This window comes from Dromiciops gliroides, chromosome 1, assembly GCF_019393635.1.
Source record: "Dromiciops gliroides isolate mDroGli1 chromosome 1, mDroGli1.pri, whole genome shotgun sequence".
In the NCBI taxonomy this organism is placed as follows: domain Eukaryota; kingdom Metazoa; phylum Chordata; class Mammalia; order Microbiotheria; family Microbiotheriidae; genus Dromiciops; species Dromiciops gliroides.
In genome coordinates, this window is record NC_057861.1 from 698,402,359 (window position 1) to 698,420,993 (window position 18,635).

An 18,635-nucleotide genomic window follows, 5' to 3' on the forward strand; every position below is an offset into this window, starting at 1 on the left:
CAGTCATTATAATAAGTCAGCAGTTGAAAAAAAATATGCCTTTGATCACCCCCTCTGGCAGGATGTCAGGGATCATTCCCCATATTACACATTCATTTTTCCCAAACAAAGTCTTATTTCTTTCTAACATTATTTCCAACCTCAAAAGTTTTACATCTGGAGGTCTTAGAGACCAGTTGTTAAAAAATGTTTTCCATTTGAATGTCTTTTGGTCCAATTCAAACCTGCTGTGACCCAACACCAAATAACTAAACATCAGATACCAAGTGCCAGTTGTGGTTAGGGATCTCTTATGCTGACACTGTAGCAAAGGAAGGTGGGAAAATCAGCAGACATCTATGGTTAAGCTGGCCTTGTCAGCTCAGCCCTATTGTGCCAGTTTTAAGCCACAGAACAGTAAGTAGAAATATATCTCATAAGATAATCCTTTTTTAAAAAGATAAATTGTTTTTAAGTCCGTAAGCCAGAATTGCCCTGAACCATTTTTTCCCACAAAGATTCCACAGCTGAAGCAAATTAATTCATATAATACCATACCTATCAGGAGCTACAGTCCTCACCTAAGAGTTCACAGTAATAGGTGGTGTACAGTGGATAGAACACTGGACTTGGAATGAGAGAGACTAATCATCCTGAATTCAAATCTGGCCTCAGGTATTTACTACCTGTGTGACCTTGGGCAAGTCACTTCAGCCTGTTTGCTTCAGTTCCTTATCTGTAGAATGAATTGGAGAAGGAAATGGCAAACCACTCCATTATTTCTGCCAAAAAACTCCAAATGGAGTCACAGAGAGTTGGACTCAACTGAAATGACTCTCTCCAACCTCTCTTTAGACTAAGAATTCTTAAGGCTCTCCAACCTCTCTTTAGACTAAGAATTCTTAAGGCTCTCCAACTCTTTGGCCACAGTTCCAAGAACTTTGCTACCAATCTTCTCTCTCCCTTGCCTGACTATTTCTCACATCTCATAGAGACAGGATTCAATATCAAAAAGTGTCACCAGTGGCCACCATATAACACATTATCTATTCTGAACATTCTTTTTTATTTGGAAACACCTGTGTCCGTCCAATGAATGAGTTCCCTCTTTACCCATACCTGTAAGTTCATAATTCTGCTTATGGAATTTACTTTAATAAATGTTATTGATTCCTTTTTTGTTAGATCAAATTCATTTTTGAATATATGAAGTTATTCCTCCAGGGGAAAATAATGGAAAAGAGCTTCATAAATGTTTATCAGGCTATTGGACATACTGCCTGTGGTTAATACACATTATAGTCACGTGAATAAACAATTGATTAGTGACTAATCAACTTTTTCTTATTCATATATAACCCCTTAGTTTAGAAAGCACTTTCTCATATGGTTTCTTTCTTGAAGCTGATAACTGCCCTGTTGGGCTAGACAGAGCAAATGTCATAACCCAATTTTACAAAGGGAAAAAATAAACAAACCCAAACTCACAGGAGTTGAATGAATTTCTAAAGATTATATTGCCAAGGGGCAGCTAGGTGGTGCAGTAGATAAAGCACTGGTCCTGGATTCAGGAGGACCTGAGTTCAAATCCAACCTTTACTAGCTGTGTGACCTTGGGCAAGTCACTTAACCCTCATTGCCCCCCCACACAAAAAAGATTATATTGCCAGTAAGGGGGCAGAATTGGCATTCAATCCCAGGTCTTCTTATGTCAAGTTCTGTCCCTTTTTCCCTATTACAGCACTTCTGGTGTTGAAGCAATATAGAAAAGTGCACATCCAAACAAAAATACTTATCCACAACAGAAAGACCCAAAAGGTGTGGTATCCAGTCATGCAGTCAGTCAATAAACATTTATTAAGCACCTAGTGTGCTCCAGGCACTGTGTTCAGAGGATGGGCTATGAAGAAAGGCAAAAGACAGTCCCTGCTCTCAAAGAGCTCACACCTCTGCATCAGCCTCTAGCTTCTCATGTCTTGGCTGTTTTAGTACCCTTGGTTCTTAGCCCACATCAAAGAAATCAGAGCTCTGTTTGGAATCAAGGACACCAAATCCAGAAATAAACTAACAAATGAAGAGAGAGAAATGTGTCTGTTCCATCAAACCTTCAGTTCTCAAAAGCTCAGGAAGGTGATAAAAACATGACATCAGGAAAGCAGGAAGTGCTGATAGTGAAAGCTCTGATTAGATAAAGACCCATGTGTGGCAAAAGCTATGATCCTTGAGGTTGGGGTCCAGTCCCCTTCTTTTTATACAGCTCCTTTTCTGAAAACAAGTTATTTTTATGTCTACTTGACACTGTGCGGACCCCCAGATGCAAAGAACACAGTAACTTCCCTTTAATGATGACTTCTTCTGGTCTCGAGTCTTTGCCACGCCAAAGCAACTGGCAAACACTTAGAATCTTGATCCCTTTGTGGGTAGGAGCACTGAGCTCCATTTACAACAAATGAAAAACATTCACAAGCACATTTAATGAGTAAAATGGTAATTACAGTCTTCAATCCTATAGCCAACACAACCATGTCTGAACCAAAGTACAAATAATCCATTTTTATGTTCCCAAACTAACTCAGTGACTTTATATCTGTAAATAGCACTAAAAGTACACTGACAATTTCTTCCAGTTCTCAAAAGCTGTGATGCTAGGATATTTTCCTTGTCCCTAGGATTAGGGGAAGCCCCTTTTCCCCCACAAAAGATTTTGTCATTTTTTATATCATACTCAATGTTCAATTGCAGTATTTTGGAAGAAGTCCTGTAATTGGAATTAGGAGACACATGGACTCAAATCCTATCTCAGACACTTCTTAGTTGTGTGATTATTTATTTATTTTTTTTTTTAGTGAGGCAATTGGGGTTAAGTGACTTGCCCAAGGTCACACAGCTAGTAAGTGTTAAGTGTCTGAGGCCGGATTTGAACTCAGGTACTCCTGATTCCAGGGCCGGTGCTCTATCCACTGTGCCACCTAGCTGCCCCATTAGTTGTGTGATTATGCACAAGTGACCAAACTTTCCTGAGCTTCAGTTTGTTCATCTCTAAAATGGGATAATAATAACATGTAGGAGGCAACATGTAGTTGTTGGAGGAGTTGTGGTGTGTTGGAGCCATCTGAACCCACATAAGGAGAGCTGGTTGTTCTATTTTCAATGCAAGTGTCTATACCTTGGAAATCCAGAGATGCTACAAATCAGGGCTTGATTTCTTGTTTTATTGATTGTCTAGACTTAAGGAAATTATGTATAAAATAATAATGCAGATTCAACTTGAAAGTATGTTATGAGTACTTGTGGTTTCCCCCCATCTGGAGAGACAGCTGTTAAACATTCACCAGTGTAACCTAATGGAAAGCCAGTTTTGGAGTAAGGAAAACTTGGGTTCAAGTTCAGTCATTAAGACATACTGGCTGAGTAAGTCACTTGACTTCTCAATATTCCCAGTCAGCTTTCTAGTGCTAGAAATTACAGACAAGTTGTAAATCTGTCCCAGATTAAAAAAAATATATATATTGCATCAGGGTTGTTGTGTGGATCAAGTGAGACAACATAGGTAAAGGGTTTTTTACTTTACATGCATAAACATCAACCATTATATTAGATGCTCAAAAAAAACAAAAACCCAAACACATTGCTTTGAATGAACCATTGTCCCAAATGAACTTATAGTACCCTCTCAGGTCAAACAATTCCTCCTCCTGACTTCCCATTTTTGTTAATGACCTGGTCTCTCGGATTTCAAATGCCAAAACCATATTTTGGCTCTTCTCTTTCCCTCGTGTCCCACAGCCAATCCAGATGATTCTACCACTCCGACATCTCTGACGCCTATTCCTTATTTTCCATTCCCTGTGCCAGTGCTCTAGATCAGAATCTTATTACCTTTCTTGGACTATTGCAACTAGCTTCCCAACTGATTTTCTTATTCACTATGTTGTCTTTCTGTTGCCAATGTAATACCACCACCAACAAGAGCTACTATTTATAGAGTGTTTTAGAGTTTGCAAAGTCACTTACAAGTATTATCCATCTCATTATATCCTCACAACCACCTTAGGAAGTAGGTGTTATTATTATTCCCATTTTGCAGACAAGGAAACTGAGGCAAACAAGGGCAAATTGACTTTCTAAGAACACACAGCTAAAGAATAAGTGTCAAGGCTAGGTTTGAACTCTAGGTATAGTACTGTATCTACTGAACCACCTTGCTGTCAGTAGTATGGTATTATGGGAATGTTACTGGACTTGTAGTCAGATTTGAGCTAAAATCTTGGTTCAGCAACTAAATAATACCTGTGTGACATTGGAGATATCATCTAGCTTCTCTAGGGAGTCAGTTTCCCCCTCTATAACATGTGTGTATGTGTATGTGTATGTGTGTAGTTGGTCATAGGTTCTAAATCCTACAATGCTTTCTTCTAATTTATCCTATACATCCCTTCCAGATGTCTTCATAAAACAAAACTCTTGTCATGTTACTCCCCTTCTCAAAAACATTCGAGTGGGGCAGCTAGGTGGCTCAGTGGATAGAGCACCGGCCCTGGAGTCAGGAGTACCTGAGTTCAAATCCGGCCTCGGACACTTAACGCTTACTAGCTGTGTGACCCTGGGCAAGTCACTTAACCCCAATTGCCTCACTAAAAAAAAACAAAAACAAAAGCAAAAAACAAAAAACATTTGAGTGCTCCTCCTTGTTCACAAAATAAAATCCTGTATTCCTTAATCTAGCATTCAAGACTCTCTAGAACTTGGCTTCGGTCCACCTTTTAAGTTGTATTTTCCACTCCTTTCACATGCCCTTGTACTCACCCATGGGCAGCACCACACAAACTCTGGGAAATGGTTCTATCAGCATCAGGGAGTTTCATCCTTCCCTTTGAAGCAGGGGCCAGCTGGACAAATTGCATACACCATGAACTCCCAGGTTACTGAACTCATCTCCCACCACGGTGACTCATGGCTGACAATAGTGAATCACACAGGATAGAGTTTGCAGACAATTTATCACTGGAGACAAACCAAGAATGCCTCTCCCCTCCATGGAGCCCCCATCCTAAATCAGGCCATTATTCTCACAGACAGCCTTTGGCCAGAGCTGTTTCTTCCAATACCTGGATCCATCTTTCAACTGAGAGTCCTCAGCACAAACCTTGGGGGAGCAGAGAACACACCATGCCCCATACAATCCTCTCGGACCCAGACTTCATCTCTCCAACCAGTCCACAACCATGGGCCAGAAAGTTCAATAGAGCATGCCCAGCAGACACCCTGGAATTGGCTTTACAGCTAGAGTTGGGGATGCAAGGGATGGAAGACTATTCTACCATTTGCATTATTGGGGGTAAGGGGAGTGTGCAAAGCATAAATCTATTCAAACCTGTCTAAATCTCTCATTTTAAAGAGGATCTTTCAATGCCCATACAGGAGTAATGAAAGAGACCTCTTTGAATCAGAAGACCTGGGTGTGAATCTCATTTCTACTGCTTGTTAGCTATGCCGTTGGGCAAGCCATTAAAAACATAGTAATATAGTGGATAGCAAACCACAGCTGGAATGTGGAAGATGTCAGTTCAAAGCCCACCCCTGACACCATAATCATGTCATTAAACCTCTGATCCTGTTTTCCCACTTGAAAATGGGGGACACAGGGGCAGCTAGGTGGTGCAGTGGATAAAGCACCAGCCCCGGATTCAGGAGGACCTGAGTTCAAATCCGGCCTCAGACACTTGACACTTATTAGCTGTGTGACCCTAGGTAAGTCACTTAACCCTCATTGCCCTGCCCAAAAAAATGGGGGACACCTACCACTATGGCTAAGCTGCAGCAGAGGTGTCAAACTTACAGCCACCTGGCCCAAGCTGGCAGAGTACAGTCCAAATAAGAATAAAAGGTAATTGCGAGATATTTAGCAAAATTAATAAAAATACATTATGAAATAGGTAATGTTCATTTGTAGTCAATGTGTGACCCACCCCTTTCTGAGTCTTACATGACTGAGATATAGGATTCCCTTGGATCATGGGATCTACACAATTTAGACATGGATCAATGGTTTCTGCTGCAAAATGAAAGGCCTGCACCGGACAGTAATTACTTACATTCCTGTAAGGCTCTAAGGTTTACAAAACCCTTTCTGTACAACCACTCAGTGAATTAGGAGGCACGTTAACCTCAGTTTGCCGACTACCTCTAAGGTACTTTCCATTTTGTTGGATCCAATGGATGATTTCACAATGCGGTTTGGTTTAAACACGGAAGCACCCCAACCAGTTGGCAAACATTTATTAAACACCACCTCAATGCCTGGGAGGCACTGGAGACCCAAATACAAAAGTGAGATGGTTCCGGCCCTCTGAGAGGGCAGACATAATAAATAGACTTTACTACTATTGTATACTAGACATAGGACCGCAGCTCAGACAGGATACCATGTAGATTAACGATAAAGCCAGTTCCCTCGGAATGACAAGGGCACACTCAGGTTGGGTACCTTCCCCCTACCCCTTACCCCTGCTATTTCTGTGACCCTCTGTAATATTTTGTTTGTTTGTTTTTGCAGGGCAACAAGGGTTAAGTGACTTGTCCAGGGTTACACTGCTAGTAAGTGTTAAGTGTCTGAGGCTGGATTTGAACTCAGGTCTTCCTGAATCTAGGGCTGGTGCTTTATCCACTGGGACACCTTGCTGCCCCCCAGACTCCCTGTAATTTTAAGTGGCAGCTAGGCCTCACCCAAGGGACTCAGCAGTCATGGCTGGTACTGAGGCAAGTGGGTTTGGGGGCTACAAAGAATCCTGCCAGTAAGGTGGCTTTGCCCAGGAGCAGGGCCAAGGGCCAAAAAATGGGCACAGTTTCTCCCTCCCTGCCATTCCCTCCCATTTCCTCCACAGTCCCTCCTCCCCAACCATACACAGAGGAGCTAGGGGTCTGCAGGCTGCTTTCCTCTTTTAGAGAATAGAATGTCTAGAGAACACAGGCATCCATGGAACAGCAGGATCTAGCTGGGAACTGCTTGCCCTGCGGGTTAGGGGTCAGAAAGGAAAAGGCAGTACCATTCTCTCCCAGAATAATACGAAACAGCCAGCATGAGTTGAAATAATTTTACTGATTTCCAAGAGGGACATAAACAAGTTAACCACGAAGCCAATTCCCTCTCCCCTACCCACCCACTCCCCCACCTAGGAAAGACAAGATGGTGCTAGCATTGTGTTTTAGCCTTATATAAATATCTTATAAAAATAACAAAAACTCATCAAGTACCATGGATCCGACAAATCTAGAAGACGGGTTAATGAGTCTCAAAGTGCATTGTAAGTGGTGGAAGTGGGGAGTGGGGGAGTGGGCAGGTACTGGTTGGTGCCCAAGGCCCCCCCTGCATGCTGAGGAGCAGTAGTCCTTGGAGCCAGGTGCACCTCTGCCCAGCTGTCCACAAGGGATCCCATCATCACAAGCAGAAAGAAATGCAAAGTACGTGAAAGTAGCCACATTATTAATGTTATTAAGAATATTGCCTTACATTTAAATAGTGCTTTCTTGCTTTTCAAAGTGCCTTTTTATATTATTACTATTTCATTTGCTTCTTGAGACGCCCCTGCCAGGTAAGCAGGGCAGGTATTATTATCCTCATTTTACAGATGAGGAAACTGAGGCTCAAAGAGAATTAAATGAGTCGCCCAAGGTTACAACGGTGAGTTAGTGGTAGAGATTTCTAACTGTGACCGGCAGTGACACAAGAAAACTTATTTAAGGACTAGTCCAACCCTCTCTTTTTACAGAAGAGGAAACTGAGGCCAAGAGTATGGCAGGGACTTTTCCACCATCACAGAGTCACTGCAGTGATCAAAAACTACGAACAGAGCTCAGATCTCTGGATACCGAGTCCAAGGACCTTTTCCCACTGCCCTGTTTTCCTCACCTCCCAGTATGCAGCCTCTCAAATCAATGCAAGCACATTCCTCTGTGTAAGCAATGGCCATCCACTGGGTAAAATCATGCTTAAAAGCTGCCAATATCAAGTCCTCAAGGAAAGGCCTGGACCATGAGAATTCCCCAGTGAGTGGCTGTAAGGAGATAGCTCTGAATGTCCCCTCAGGACCAGCCAGGCTTCAGGTGCCCTGGTCTGCACTGAGGAAGGGTCACAGGATCACAAATCTAGAGCTAGAATGGACCCCAGAGGCCACCAGGGCCAACCTTTAATTTTACAGTTGAGGAAAATGAAGCCCTAGGAAGTGACATGACTTACACAATTGTATCTTTCCTAGATGCCTCAGTGCAATGGTTTCTCCATTGCCCTCAAGTAACTAACCATCAAGGACAACTAATTATGGGACCTTGGACCTGTATGTGTCCCATCTCTAAACCTCAGTTTCCCCATGTGTAAAATTACTTTTAGACTGGATGATCTCCAAGGTCCCTTCTAGCTCTGGCGTTTTTGTTCTAAGTTCTCTTCTATGCTGAACTTCCTGAGGTTTTTGATGAAGGCCCAGGCACATGCCCCAGTAGAGTAGTAGTAGATACATTTGCCAAGGCTGTTTTGGAGGGAGTCTCCTCCATCAGTGAGCCTTTTCCCTTCTCGATAAATGGCCAGTCAATGTGTCTCGGAGTAAGGAATCAGAGGTCCAGGGTTGCCTTAGCCTTGAGCTTCTGTCTCATCTGGGAAACACTCAAAGACAAGGCCTTTTCCCAGAAACACCTTTTCGGGTCTTCAGAAAGACCTTCAGCCATGGTATAAACCCCCATTCTATGAGCACGATGCACATTCTTGTCCCCCCAAAAACTCTCTCCTTACCTTGGATAGGTTAGCTCATCCACAATATTGGAAGAGAAATCTCTTTACATATAAACTTCCTCTCTCTTCTCCCCTCCCTCCCTCCCTCCCCGCCCCTCTCTCTCTCTTCCATCTGCTATGGCTAAATACACGAGGCTGCAGATTGTTTCTATTCTCCAGCCTTCCCTATGCCCTTGCTGCCTGCCCCTGAGCAGTTTTACCAGGAAGCCTGCAGGAGACATATTTAAGGCTTTTCCTTGCTTCACTTTGGCCCAGAAGAGTCCCCACACAACGATCAACTACCTCCTGATTGGAGGAGAAAGTTCCAGCCCAAGCAGATATCCCAAGGAAAGTCAGAACCCTCTGTTAGCCATGAAAACAGGACATAAAAACGAGGGGTCCTGGGATTGTGGCCAAACCCCATAAGTGCAGCCTTCTTTTTCTAGCATCCCAGAGGCTGTAACTATGGAAAAGAGGCTTGTCCAACATGGAGGAAACTGGGATCCTCCAGCTTCTTCTCCACACTGGACAATATTCCAGTCTTGCCTCCCCAGCCTCAAAAAACAAAACCAAAAACTGTCAGGACTCCCAATCTCACTTCAATTCACCTCTCCCATCAGAAGAGATTCCAGGATAGAAATTAGGGTGGAGAGAGGGGAAAGCAGAGGATAAGGAGAACCAAAGAAGAAGGGAGAAAGAGGCAGGTGGGGGGAATAAAAAGGGAGTGGGGATTAGAGGAAGAGGGAAAAAAGAGAGAGAAGGAGATAACTGGTTGGAGAGGGTCTTTTCCTACTACCAGAGGTCTCCTAATTCTTGGTTACCCCTCAGGCTTCCTAAAAAACCAGAGCCCCATTTCTCCCTACACTTCGTTTTGCCCCTGTCCCTCACAACCTCCACATCTTTCCTCACTACTTACCCACAATTCATCTGCAACCCTGATCCTGGACTTTTCCCTCCAGACACCTTTCCTTTCTCCTCTCATATATGTTTCCAAAATTCTAAGATAGGAGCTTACCCACTGTCACTGTCCATTTGAGGAGACCTTGTCAAAGACTCTGCCATCCTCTCTTCCCCTCTTCACCTCCCCTCTCCTCAAAATCTCCTCCCTCTCTCCACAGGACAAGAGAGGAGTCACCCCATGCAGCAATCATCACGGAGGAGAAATATATTGCCCCAGCCCAAGAGATGGAGGGGAAGGAGAAAGTGTAAAGTGGGGAGTCCTCCTCCCTTTCCCCCAGGGACCCAGACAAGATCAAAGCTAGCCCACAGATCAAGACCATGGAAACAGATGAGGAAGAACAGGTGCTTCCCCGCTCTGTCGTTTTTGAAAGGGGTAAAAATAAATTAATTATACAGGGCCCTGGCTCCAGATCTGTTGTATTGCAGCTGACCCTGACACCAGTCTAGAGTTAAAGTGTTGCCTGTTGTATCTGCTTTTTAAAAAACAAAAATTTTCCGGGAGAGGGATGGCAAAGGCTGCCTTTTAGGTGGTCACCGTCATTTACAGAGTGTGCTGGGATCTTCCAATCGCCTCAAAGTGGTCAATGAGGCCCAGGTTGTACAGGTTGAGGATGGAGTCGGCTATGATCCGGGCCGTATGTTTCTGGTAACCTCCTGAGGTCACCATGAAGATAGGTATATTGTGGTTTCGGGCAGCCCGGAACACCAGCTCGTCTCTCTTCACGATGCCCTATAGGGGTATGAGCAGGAGAAGGTCTGACATTATTTGGGGTAGGGGGTTCAACTCAGGAGGAGGCCCGGATGGGGAATGCCTGTTTTGCCAATAGTTGGGTTACTACCAAACAGAGGTTCTAGTCATCAACTCTGGCCTTCCTCTTCCACCACAGACCCTCAAATATATACTCCTTTGTGGTCCCATTTGCTTGACTATTGTCCTGTTTTTCTTGTGTGTAAAAGGAAGAAGTTTCATGAGGTGATGTTCAAGGTTCCTTGAAGATCTAAGAATTATGGTCATCTGGGCAAAGCCTCCAATGCCACAGGCTCCCTAAGAATACATTCTCCATTCCAAGTCCCCTTGGGGCCCTTTCCAGCATGAAATATCCCTTTCACTCCCTGGGGATCTCCTTCTAGCCACTGTCACCCAGACCAGAAGCCAAAATGCTGCATGACTCAACCCTCTCACCCTAGGAATTCCTGTGCTGGGGTCTTCTGTCCTAATTGGTGGTTGCCTCTGTCACCTATATCTAGGCCTGTTTCCAGCCACACTTCATCCGCTTGGCCATCTCCTTACAGCCAACATGCTCTCCACTCTCCAACCTCCACCCTCCACCCTCCCCTTTCCAGTTGTGGAACCACAAACAAATCAACTCTGCCATTACCCCTAGAGTCAATTTACTCCCCCCGCCTCCAGCTTCATTTGACATCCCAGTAACTTTACAAATTGAAATATCTCTCCCTGACCTCCATGATATTCCGTGTGCTTTCATTTGCTGTGCCCCACACTTGGGATGTTCTCACTCCTGCCCCTCCTGACCTTCCTTCAAGAATCTCAAGCTTAAATCTCACCTTCTATAAGAAGCCTTCCCATCTCTAAGATGACCTTTATCCCCATACTTTCCCTTTGCAAGTATTTTCCTTTTATACTGTATATATCTTGAATATACAGAGTTATTTACATATTGTTTCTCCCACATAAATATGAACTCTCTGAGGGCAGGGACTGTCTTTTGCCTCTTTTTGTAGCCCCAACACTTAGCACAGTGCCTGGCACATAGTAGGTGCTTAGCAAATGATTGGATTGATTATTGATTGACTGACATTCTCGTGGGGAAGACATTCATTCATTCCTCCCTGCCAGGAAATTTTAACCCCATAATTCCCTATGGTAGGTTAAGTCCAGTTACTTCCCTCCAATCCTCAGAGGAAATATGACTGATATCCAGGGACCAGTGAGAGTCTCCATTTCCAAGTGGTTTCTAAATGGGAAAGGAGCAGTCAGAACACAAGCCGTAAGAGGTGGGACTCACCTCAGCAGAAATCGAGAGTCCTCCCAGAGGGTCACCCTCCAGGATGTCTGTCCCTGCATTGTAGATCATAACATCAGGCAGCTGCTCATTCAGTGCCCCTTCCACGTGCTCCTCCACCTTCCGCAGGTACTCGGTGTCTCCTGTTCCCCAATCCAGCTCAACCTTCCGCTTGATGGCACCTAAGAACAAGGGATGGCTAAGGAGAGGCTTTAGCAGAAGCCAGGACTGCTTGGATCCAGCACAATCTTCTCTTCCACAAGGTACATGCCTGGTGGACTCCCAGCAGAGACTATAACAAATTGGGGTCTTACCAACCACTTTCATCCCACAGGCAGTGAAATGTCAAAGTAGGAAAGACTTGCCTCTGGTACCCTTCCCCTCCCACCTCGACTCAAGCCTCTCAGTATGTTCAGTCTGTCCCTTCTCTGGTTCCCACCAAGGTCTCCCGATTCCCAGGCGGGCATCCATGCCACCTCTCCTTGCCCCTCTGCTCAGCCAAAAGCACTTGTCCTTTGGCCTATACCCTCGGGGCCCTCCTTATAGTAGAGAAAAGAAGCAGAGGAGATGCCACAAAGAGGCACCATGAATCTGGAAGGTGTGGCTTAGATGTGGCATAACACAAAGAGAAATGGGATGGGTCCAGCTCAGCCACTTATTCCCTGGGTGACCTTGACTTTCCAGGTCCTCTACTATACAATGAGGGGTTTGGAATGGATGCCCTGTAAGGTTTCTTCTCATTCTGACATATGTCAATAGCAGCAGGGGTAAAGGGAAGGGAAGGGAATAAGCATGATAAAGTACTCTGTACAAAACACTTTTTACAAATATTATCTCATTTGATCCTCACTACAGACCTGGGAGTTAGGTGCAATTATGACCCCCCCCCCATTTTACAGATGAGAAAACTAAGGCAAACAGAGGATAAGTGACTTGTCCAGGGTCACACAGCTAGGAAGTGTCTGAGGTCGAATTTAAACTCAGGCATTCCTGACTCCAGACCCAGTACTCCATTCATTGCCTCACCAGAGAGGCAGCTTAGTATAATGGGTAGAGTGGACTTGAGAGTCAGGAAGTCTTGGGTTCAAATCCTTCCTCAGACATTTACCAGCGGGGTGGCTCTGGACAAGTCACTTAACTTTTGTTTGCCTCAGTTTCCTCATCTGTAAAATGGAGCTAATAGTAGCACCTACCTCCCAGAGCTGTTGGGAAGATCAAATGCAATAATACATGTGACTTGGGGGCAGCTAGGTGGTGCAGTGGATAAAGTGCCAGCCCTGGATCCAGGAGTACCTGAGTTCAAATCCAGCCTCAGACACTTGACACTTACTAGCTGTGTGACCCTGGGCAAGTCATTTAACCCCCATTGCCCCGCAAAAATAAATAATAATAATACATGTGACTTAAGTGTGCCAGAGAGAACACTGGATTTTAAATCAGAGGACCTGGGTTCCAATACCAGCTCCGCTACTTGCTACCATGTGACCCCAGGTGAATCCTTTCTCCCCCTGGGCCCTCATTTCCACATATATAAAGTGAAGGGATTGGACCAAAGGATGTCTAAGGTCCATCCCAGCTCCAAATTCTATAGTCTCATGGATGGTAAAGCTAAACAGTCAGGGCCAGTCAGCACCCCCAATCTGAGCTGCATCCGTTGGATTTTCTCCCAGCTTGCTATCCCAAAAGAAGGCCCCGGGCAACACGTTAGGGAGGGGAAGGAGGTGATTCTGGTCCTCCCATTCTCCTCCTCTCTTCAGGGAGTTGGAAAATATCATAAAAGATCCAAGAACTAAGACTGGATGATAAAGATAGATCAGCCCTGAGATGTGAACAGTCACCTTATAAATACTCCTTACCTATGAAACACTCACCCGCAAATGAAAGGGGAATGATCCAGAGCAGGGGATGGGGAAAAGAGGTTTTCTTTGGGGATGTAGCTACAATGGAGGGGAAAGTATGTTTCCTGCCTCCCAACTTCCCAGGTAGAACTTAAGACGCATTTTCCCACAGAAACAATAGGAAACTGCAGCAGCATCAATCAAGTATTTCATTTATACTGTGGGCTAGATAGGCCTCTAGGGGAGCACCTGGGGACCTGAACAGGCCCTCTATCATTATTCCCATGGGAAAATGAATTTGGAGTCTCAAACAACTGGGCTACAAATAATTCAATCCCAGTGGGTACATGTGTTTGTGGAGGCATAGGGGAGAAGGTGCCTGCCTGTACAATTGTACTTATAAATTTAAAATAGAGATAGAGATGGAGATAGGTTTCTTTCCCAAAAACATTTTGACACTGCTGCCTTATCTCAATGCCACACCAATTCATCCACAGAGAAATCCCACCCCAGGACTTTAGAGGACTTACGTTTAGCAAAACCATCCCCTGGGTAAATGTTGCGGTTGTAGACATCCATGATGTACACTCGATTATCATTCATGAAATCCCTCTCGTGGCCATTCCCCTAGGGGAAAACACACCACTAGTGATCATCTTCTGGAAGACAATGCCAACACCAGCATGAAGAATGCTAAAATAGCCACTCAGCCAACCTCTCAGGGTTGGCTTGAGAATCAGATGAAATCATGGGTATAACACACCTCACAAGTGCTAAAGCTCTGTGCAAAGAGGAGCAGCTGTCATCATCATCTTCACCATCACCACCATATCATTAGTATTATGCACAAGGATTAAGCCTGAAATTTCCCTGGCATAGGACACAAGCAGGTACTTTGAACCCAGCACCACTTTTGACTGTAGCCAAAAGGGAACACACACATTCCCTTGTATGTACAGACTTCCAAAGATGGTGACCCCAAACCTTCCTCCATCTCCCCTTATGACATTTAACTATCCCTGGGTAGCCCATGACCTCTGATGTTCTATAGGGGTGTGGATAGGAGTGGTGTGTGTGTGTTATATACTGTGCCGATTGTGCAAGCTGATCAAGAGAAAGAATCATGGGGATGCCTGTCAAGACTGTCAAGACAAGACACTGATTCTGAGCTTTCCTTCCCACATAGGACTGGGGACCCACCTGATGTGCATCCAGGTCGATAATGGTGGCTTTTGAGATTCCTTCTACTCGATCAAATAGAAACTGCTCAGGAGAGAGAAGGGAGAGAAAGGGGAAGCTGAGAAATAAACACCAACCAGGCAAATAACTGAGTAGCTAATCATTGAAAATCCCAAGTAGCTCAAGGAAATCTGGAAATCACATCCTTCCCCTTAAAAGTCTCTTCCCTGAGAATCAAACTTCCCCTCCAAATGAATGGCCCTTATATTTCAGTGAGATATTCTATTCCACTGGGGACTGTAAGAGGGCAGTTGGGATGAAAGACCCTCTAATAACAGTTTCCCGACAGAATTCAAAGTTGAATGTTTCAAGTCCTTCATATGATATATACATGCTAGCTACCATTATAGTAGTTACCTCCTCCACTCCATGCCAGAACTCAGTGAAGACTCATGGTAAGTTTGCTGCCCTCTTTGGCCTCTGGCAATACCCAGTGTAAAGGTACAAGTGTTTCACCCAAAGGTTTGTTTTCTCTCTCATGGGTTATGGTTGAGCCCAGAGTTTCAGAGAATTAAGAGTCCAATCTTTCTGGGCTTTTGTTTTTCCTTTTGAGGGGAGGGGTCAGATATGTCTTGGTGCCCCTTTCCTGTGTCTTTACCTCTTATTGGGAATGCACACCATCCTCCTCTCAGCCAATTAATGTCCATCACTTCTTCTTCTTCTTCTTTTTTTTTTTTTTTTTTTTTGGTGGGGCAATTGGGGTTAAGTGACTTGCCCAGGGTCACACAGCTAGTAAGTGTTAAGTGTCTGAGGCCGGATTTGAACTCAGGTCCTCCTGACTTCAGGGCCGGTGCTCTATCCACTGCGCCATCTAGCTGCCTTGCCCATCACTTCTTAAGGCCTGGCTTGCTGTTGTGGTTTAGTGGAAAGAATGCTGGCCTTTGAGTCCTCAACACACTGGGTTCTGGCTCAACTGCTGGGACCTCTGAGACTCAGTTTCAACCAGTGTTGGACTAGATGACCTTTAAGGTCCTTATCCTATGATACAGATGGTCCACCTCCCCTGGGTCTTTCACTTAAAGTCATCATCTCTACAGGTCTTACCTTGATAGCAAGTGTAATATCAGCATAGGCACAAAATCCGCCTCCCTTGTCACTGGAGCAGTGATGGAACCCACCGCCTGCAGGGAAAAGAAACACATTCAATTGGTGGTTCTCTTTGGTGCCCTAGTGCCCTGCTTCCAGACAGCATCCCTCCCTCTCATACCTCTCCTTCTGACTCCCTAGTACCTCAGCTCCAGATAAGGGCTCTCAGAAAGGGTGAAAGTCTATTCTAGTCACATTCTTCCAGTCTCCTCATCCCTTTCCAAGATCCTCTCTTCCCTAAATGGCACTGATAAACTCCATTGACTGATCTTCCAGGAAATTAATGGTCCATGAAGAAGAAAAAAACCTGTATAAAGTCACGGCAAAGAGACCTGCCATAATTTGGCTCTCCTAAGCTATCCCAGCAGTCAGTCAACAAGCATTGATTAAGCACCTACTATGTTCCAGGCACTATGGTAAACACTGGGGTCACAAAGAAAGGCCAAAAGCAGTCCCTGCTCTCAAGGAGCTCACAGTCTAAGTGGGGAGAGACAATATGCAAACAGCTATGTACAAACAAGATACAGAGATATATAGTGTGTATATATGTATATATGTGTGTGTACATATGTATACCTATGTGTATGTATGTGTGTGTATATATGTATATATGTATGTATGTATGTGGATACACAGTGCAAATGGAAGGGAATGTCAGAGGAAGAAAAAGCATCAAGCAGTGGCCAGGCTGGGGGGGGGGGCGGGAATCCTCACTTTTGCCTGTTCTCCAATGCAGACCATCCCATATAGGTCAGTTTCCTTCCTTATGCCATATTTTCTACTTCCAGCCCTTTTCCACACTATTCCTCACTTGCCCCACCCCTAAGCGACGGTTGCTAGTTTGCCTTATTCCTAACTTCAGAAATAATAAAGTATTAGAGCCAGAGGGCACAGGTGCATTGATTCAAAGCTGGAAGAGACCTTAGGGACATCCTAGCCCAACCTCTTCCCATTTTGGATCAGTAACAGGATCAAGGGTGGTGATTCAGGGGCAGCTAGGTGGCTCAGTGGATAGAGCACCGGTCCTGGAGTCAGGAGGACCTGAATTCAAATCCAGCCTCAGACACTTAACACTTACTAGCTATGTGACCCTGGGCAAGTCACTTAACCCCAATTGCCTCACCAAAAAATAATGATAATAATAATAAAAAGGGTGGTGATTCACTAAGGTCACATAGTCATTCCCATGCTTCCCATCCTTCAAAGCCCAGTTCAAGGAGTGCCTTCTGTATAAGGCATTTTCTCCCTACTCCAGCATTTGCTGAACTCTCTCTCTTCCTTTACTTCCCATCATATACAGTCTTTATCACTGCAATCCATCCCTGACATTGTCTGCCAGCTCCTCTGTCCAGCAGACAAGCTATTCAAAGCAGGGCTTATGTCTTCTTCTCCATCCCCCATGGCACAGTTGAACAAATGGGTGACTACATAGCAGGGGCTCCAAAACACTTGTATAATTGCTCATCTTCCCAGGGCTTGCCCCCTTCACACACCCTACAATCCAGTCAAATCACCTTTGCTGATGCTGCTCAAACAGCATGCTTCATCCCCCATCATCTCCCATCTCCCTCCCTGCCTTTGAACTAGGTGTCTAACAAACCTGACATGTTCTCCCACCTCATCAACACCTCTTGGAATCCCTAGTTTCCAAACTGAATTCCAAGATTCAGCACAAGCACCACCTTCTAAAAGAAACCTTTCCTTATCCCACCAATTCTAGTGCCTTCCCCACCAAAGCCAATTTTTACCTATTTTGTCTGTGTCTATGTATACATATATAAATGCTGTTGCATGTAAGCTCCTTAAGAGAAGGTGTTGTTTTATCCTGAGGGTCTTGGGATTCTTAGATCCACAGTATCTCTCACAGTGTCTGGAACACAGTAGGTGCTTAAGAAATGTTGTTGGTTGAGAAGTTAATGGGGCAGGCAGCCTAGCACTTGATATAGTGAGGATCAGGGGGTCAGGGGGCATGCTGGGGGTGGGGCACAGGATTTCCTCACAGCCACCTCCTCCACCCAGTCACTGTGAAGAGGGTGAAAGAGAAGGATTCTCACACAAGTGCTGCTGCTGTGAATCAGATTTCAAGTTCACAGCCCAAGCTCTCAGTACCTAATCAGGTCAATTATGGGCAGACAAAGTGCACCCTCTGGTGGTCTCCTTGATCCACAGCAGCATTGGCAGTCACTCAGCCCAGAGGGCAGCTGTGCCTACCCAGGACACTAGAGTCACTTCCCAGCCAAGGCCAGAATAAAAAAATCGAAGCTGCTTTAAATCTCCCCTCCTCTTCACCTTCCTTTTCCCCACTGGAAATGATAACAATAATAATGATAACTTTATATTTATATGGCGCTTCCCAGTTTACAAAGAGCACTGACTGTGACTAAAGAATTGGACACAGTGGAAACATTCACTTCACCTCTCTCTAAACATCAATTTCTGCATCTGTAAAATGGGAATATTTGCATCATCTACCTCACAGGAGTGTCATATGGAAAACACTGTGCTGTATAACTTGATCATCACCATCACTGGAATCAGGAAAACATTATTTTGGTCCTGGTTTTAAAGAAAGGATAAAGGGTTGAATCATCAAATACCCTCCTTAGGGGGGGAAGGCATAAAGACATTCAATCAACCTGCCAAGTTTTTAAAAGGTTGCTACTGCTGCTGCTGCTGTTGTTGAATCATTTTCAGTCATGTCCAACTCTCTGTGACCCTATTTGGAGTTTTCTGGGCAAGGATAGTAGG

General features: G+C 44.6%; 1 protein-coding gene across 3 annotated transcripts in view; it reads right to left on the reverse strand.

Annotated features, from left to right (window-relative positions):
- Positions 1–7,058: 7,058 nt before the first annotated feature.
- HDAC11 (histone deacetylase 11) overlaps positions 7,059–18,635 on the reverse strand; it is a 47,680-nt gene continuing 36,103 nt past the window's right edge. For all 3 annotated transcript variants that reach the window (XM_043972048.1, XM_043972056.1, XM_043972044.1), the window contains 5 exons: positions 15,846–15,922; positions 14,763–14,825; positions 14,093–14,189; positions 11,728–11,906; positions 7,059–10,430 (listed from right to left, as the gene is read on the reverse strand). In XM_043972048.1, coding sequence (XP_043827983.1) covers positions 10,242–10,430; positions 11,728–11,906; positions 14,093–14,189; positions 14,763–14,825; positions 15,846–15,922 — 605 coding nt within the window. In that variant the 3' untranslated portion in view covers positions 7,059–10,241. The remainder of the gene's footprint in view (positions 10,431–11,727; positions 11,907–14,092; positions 14,190–14,762; positions 14,826–15,845; positions 15,923–18,635) is intronic.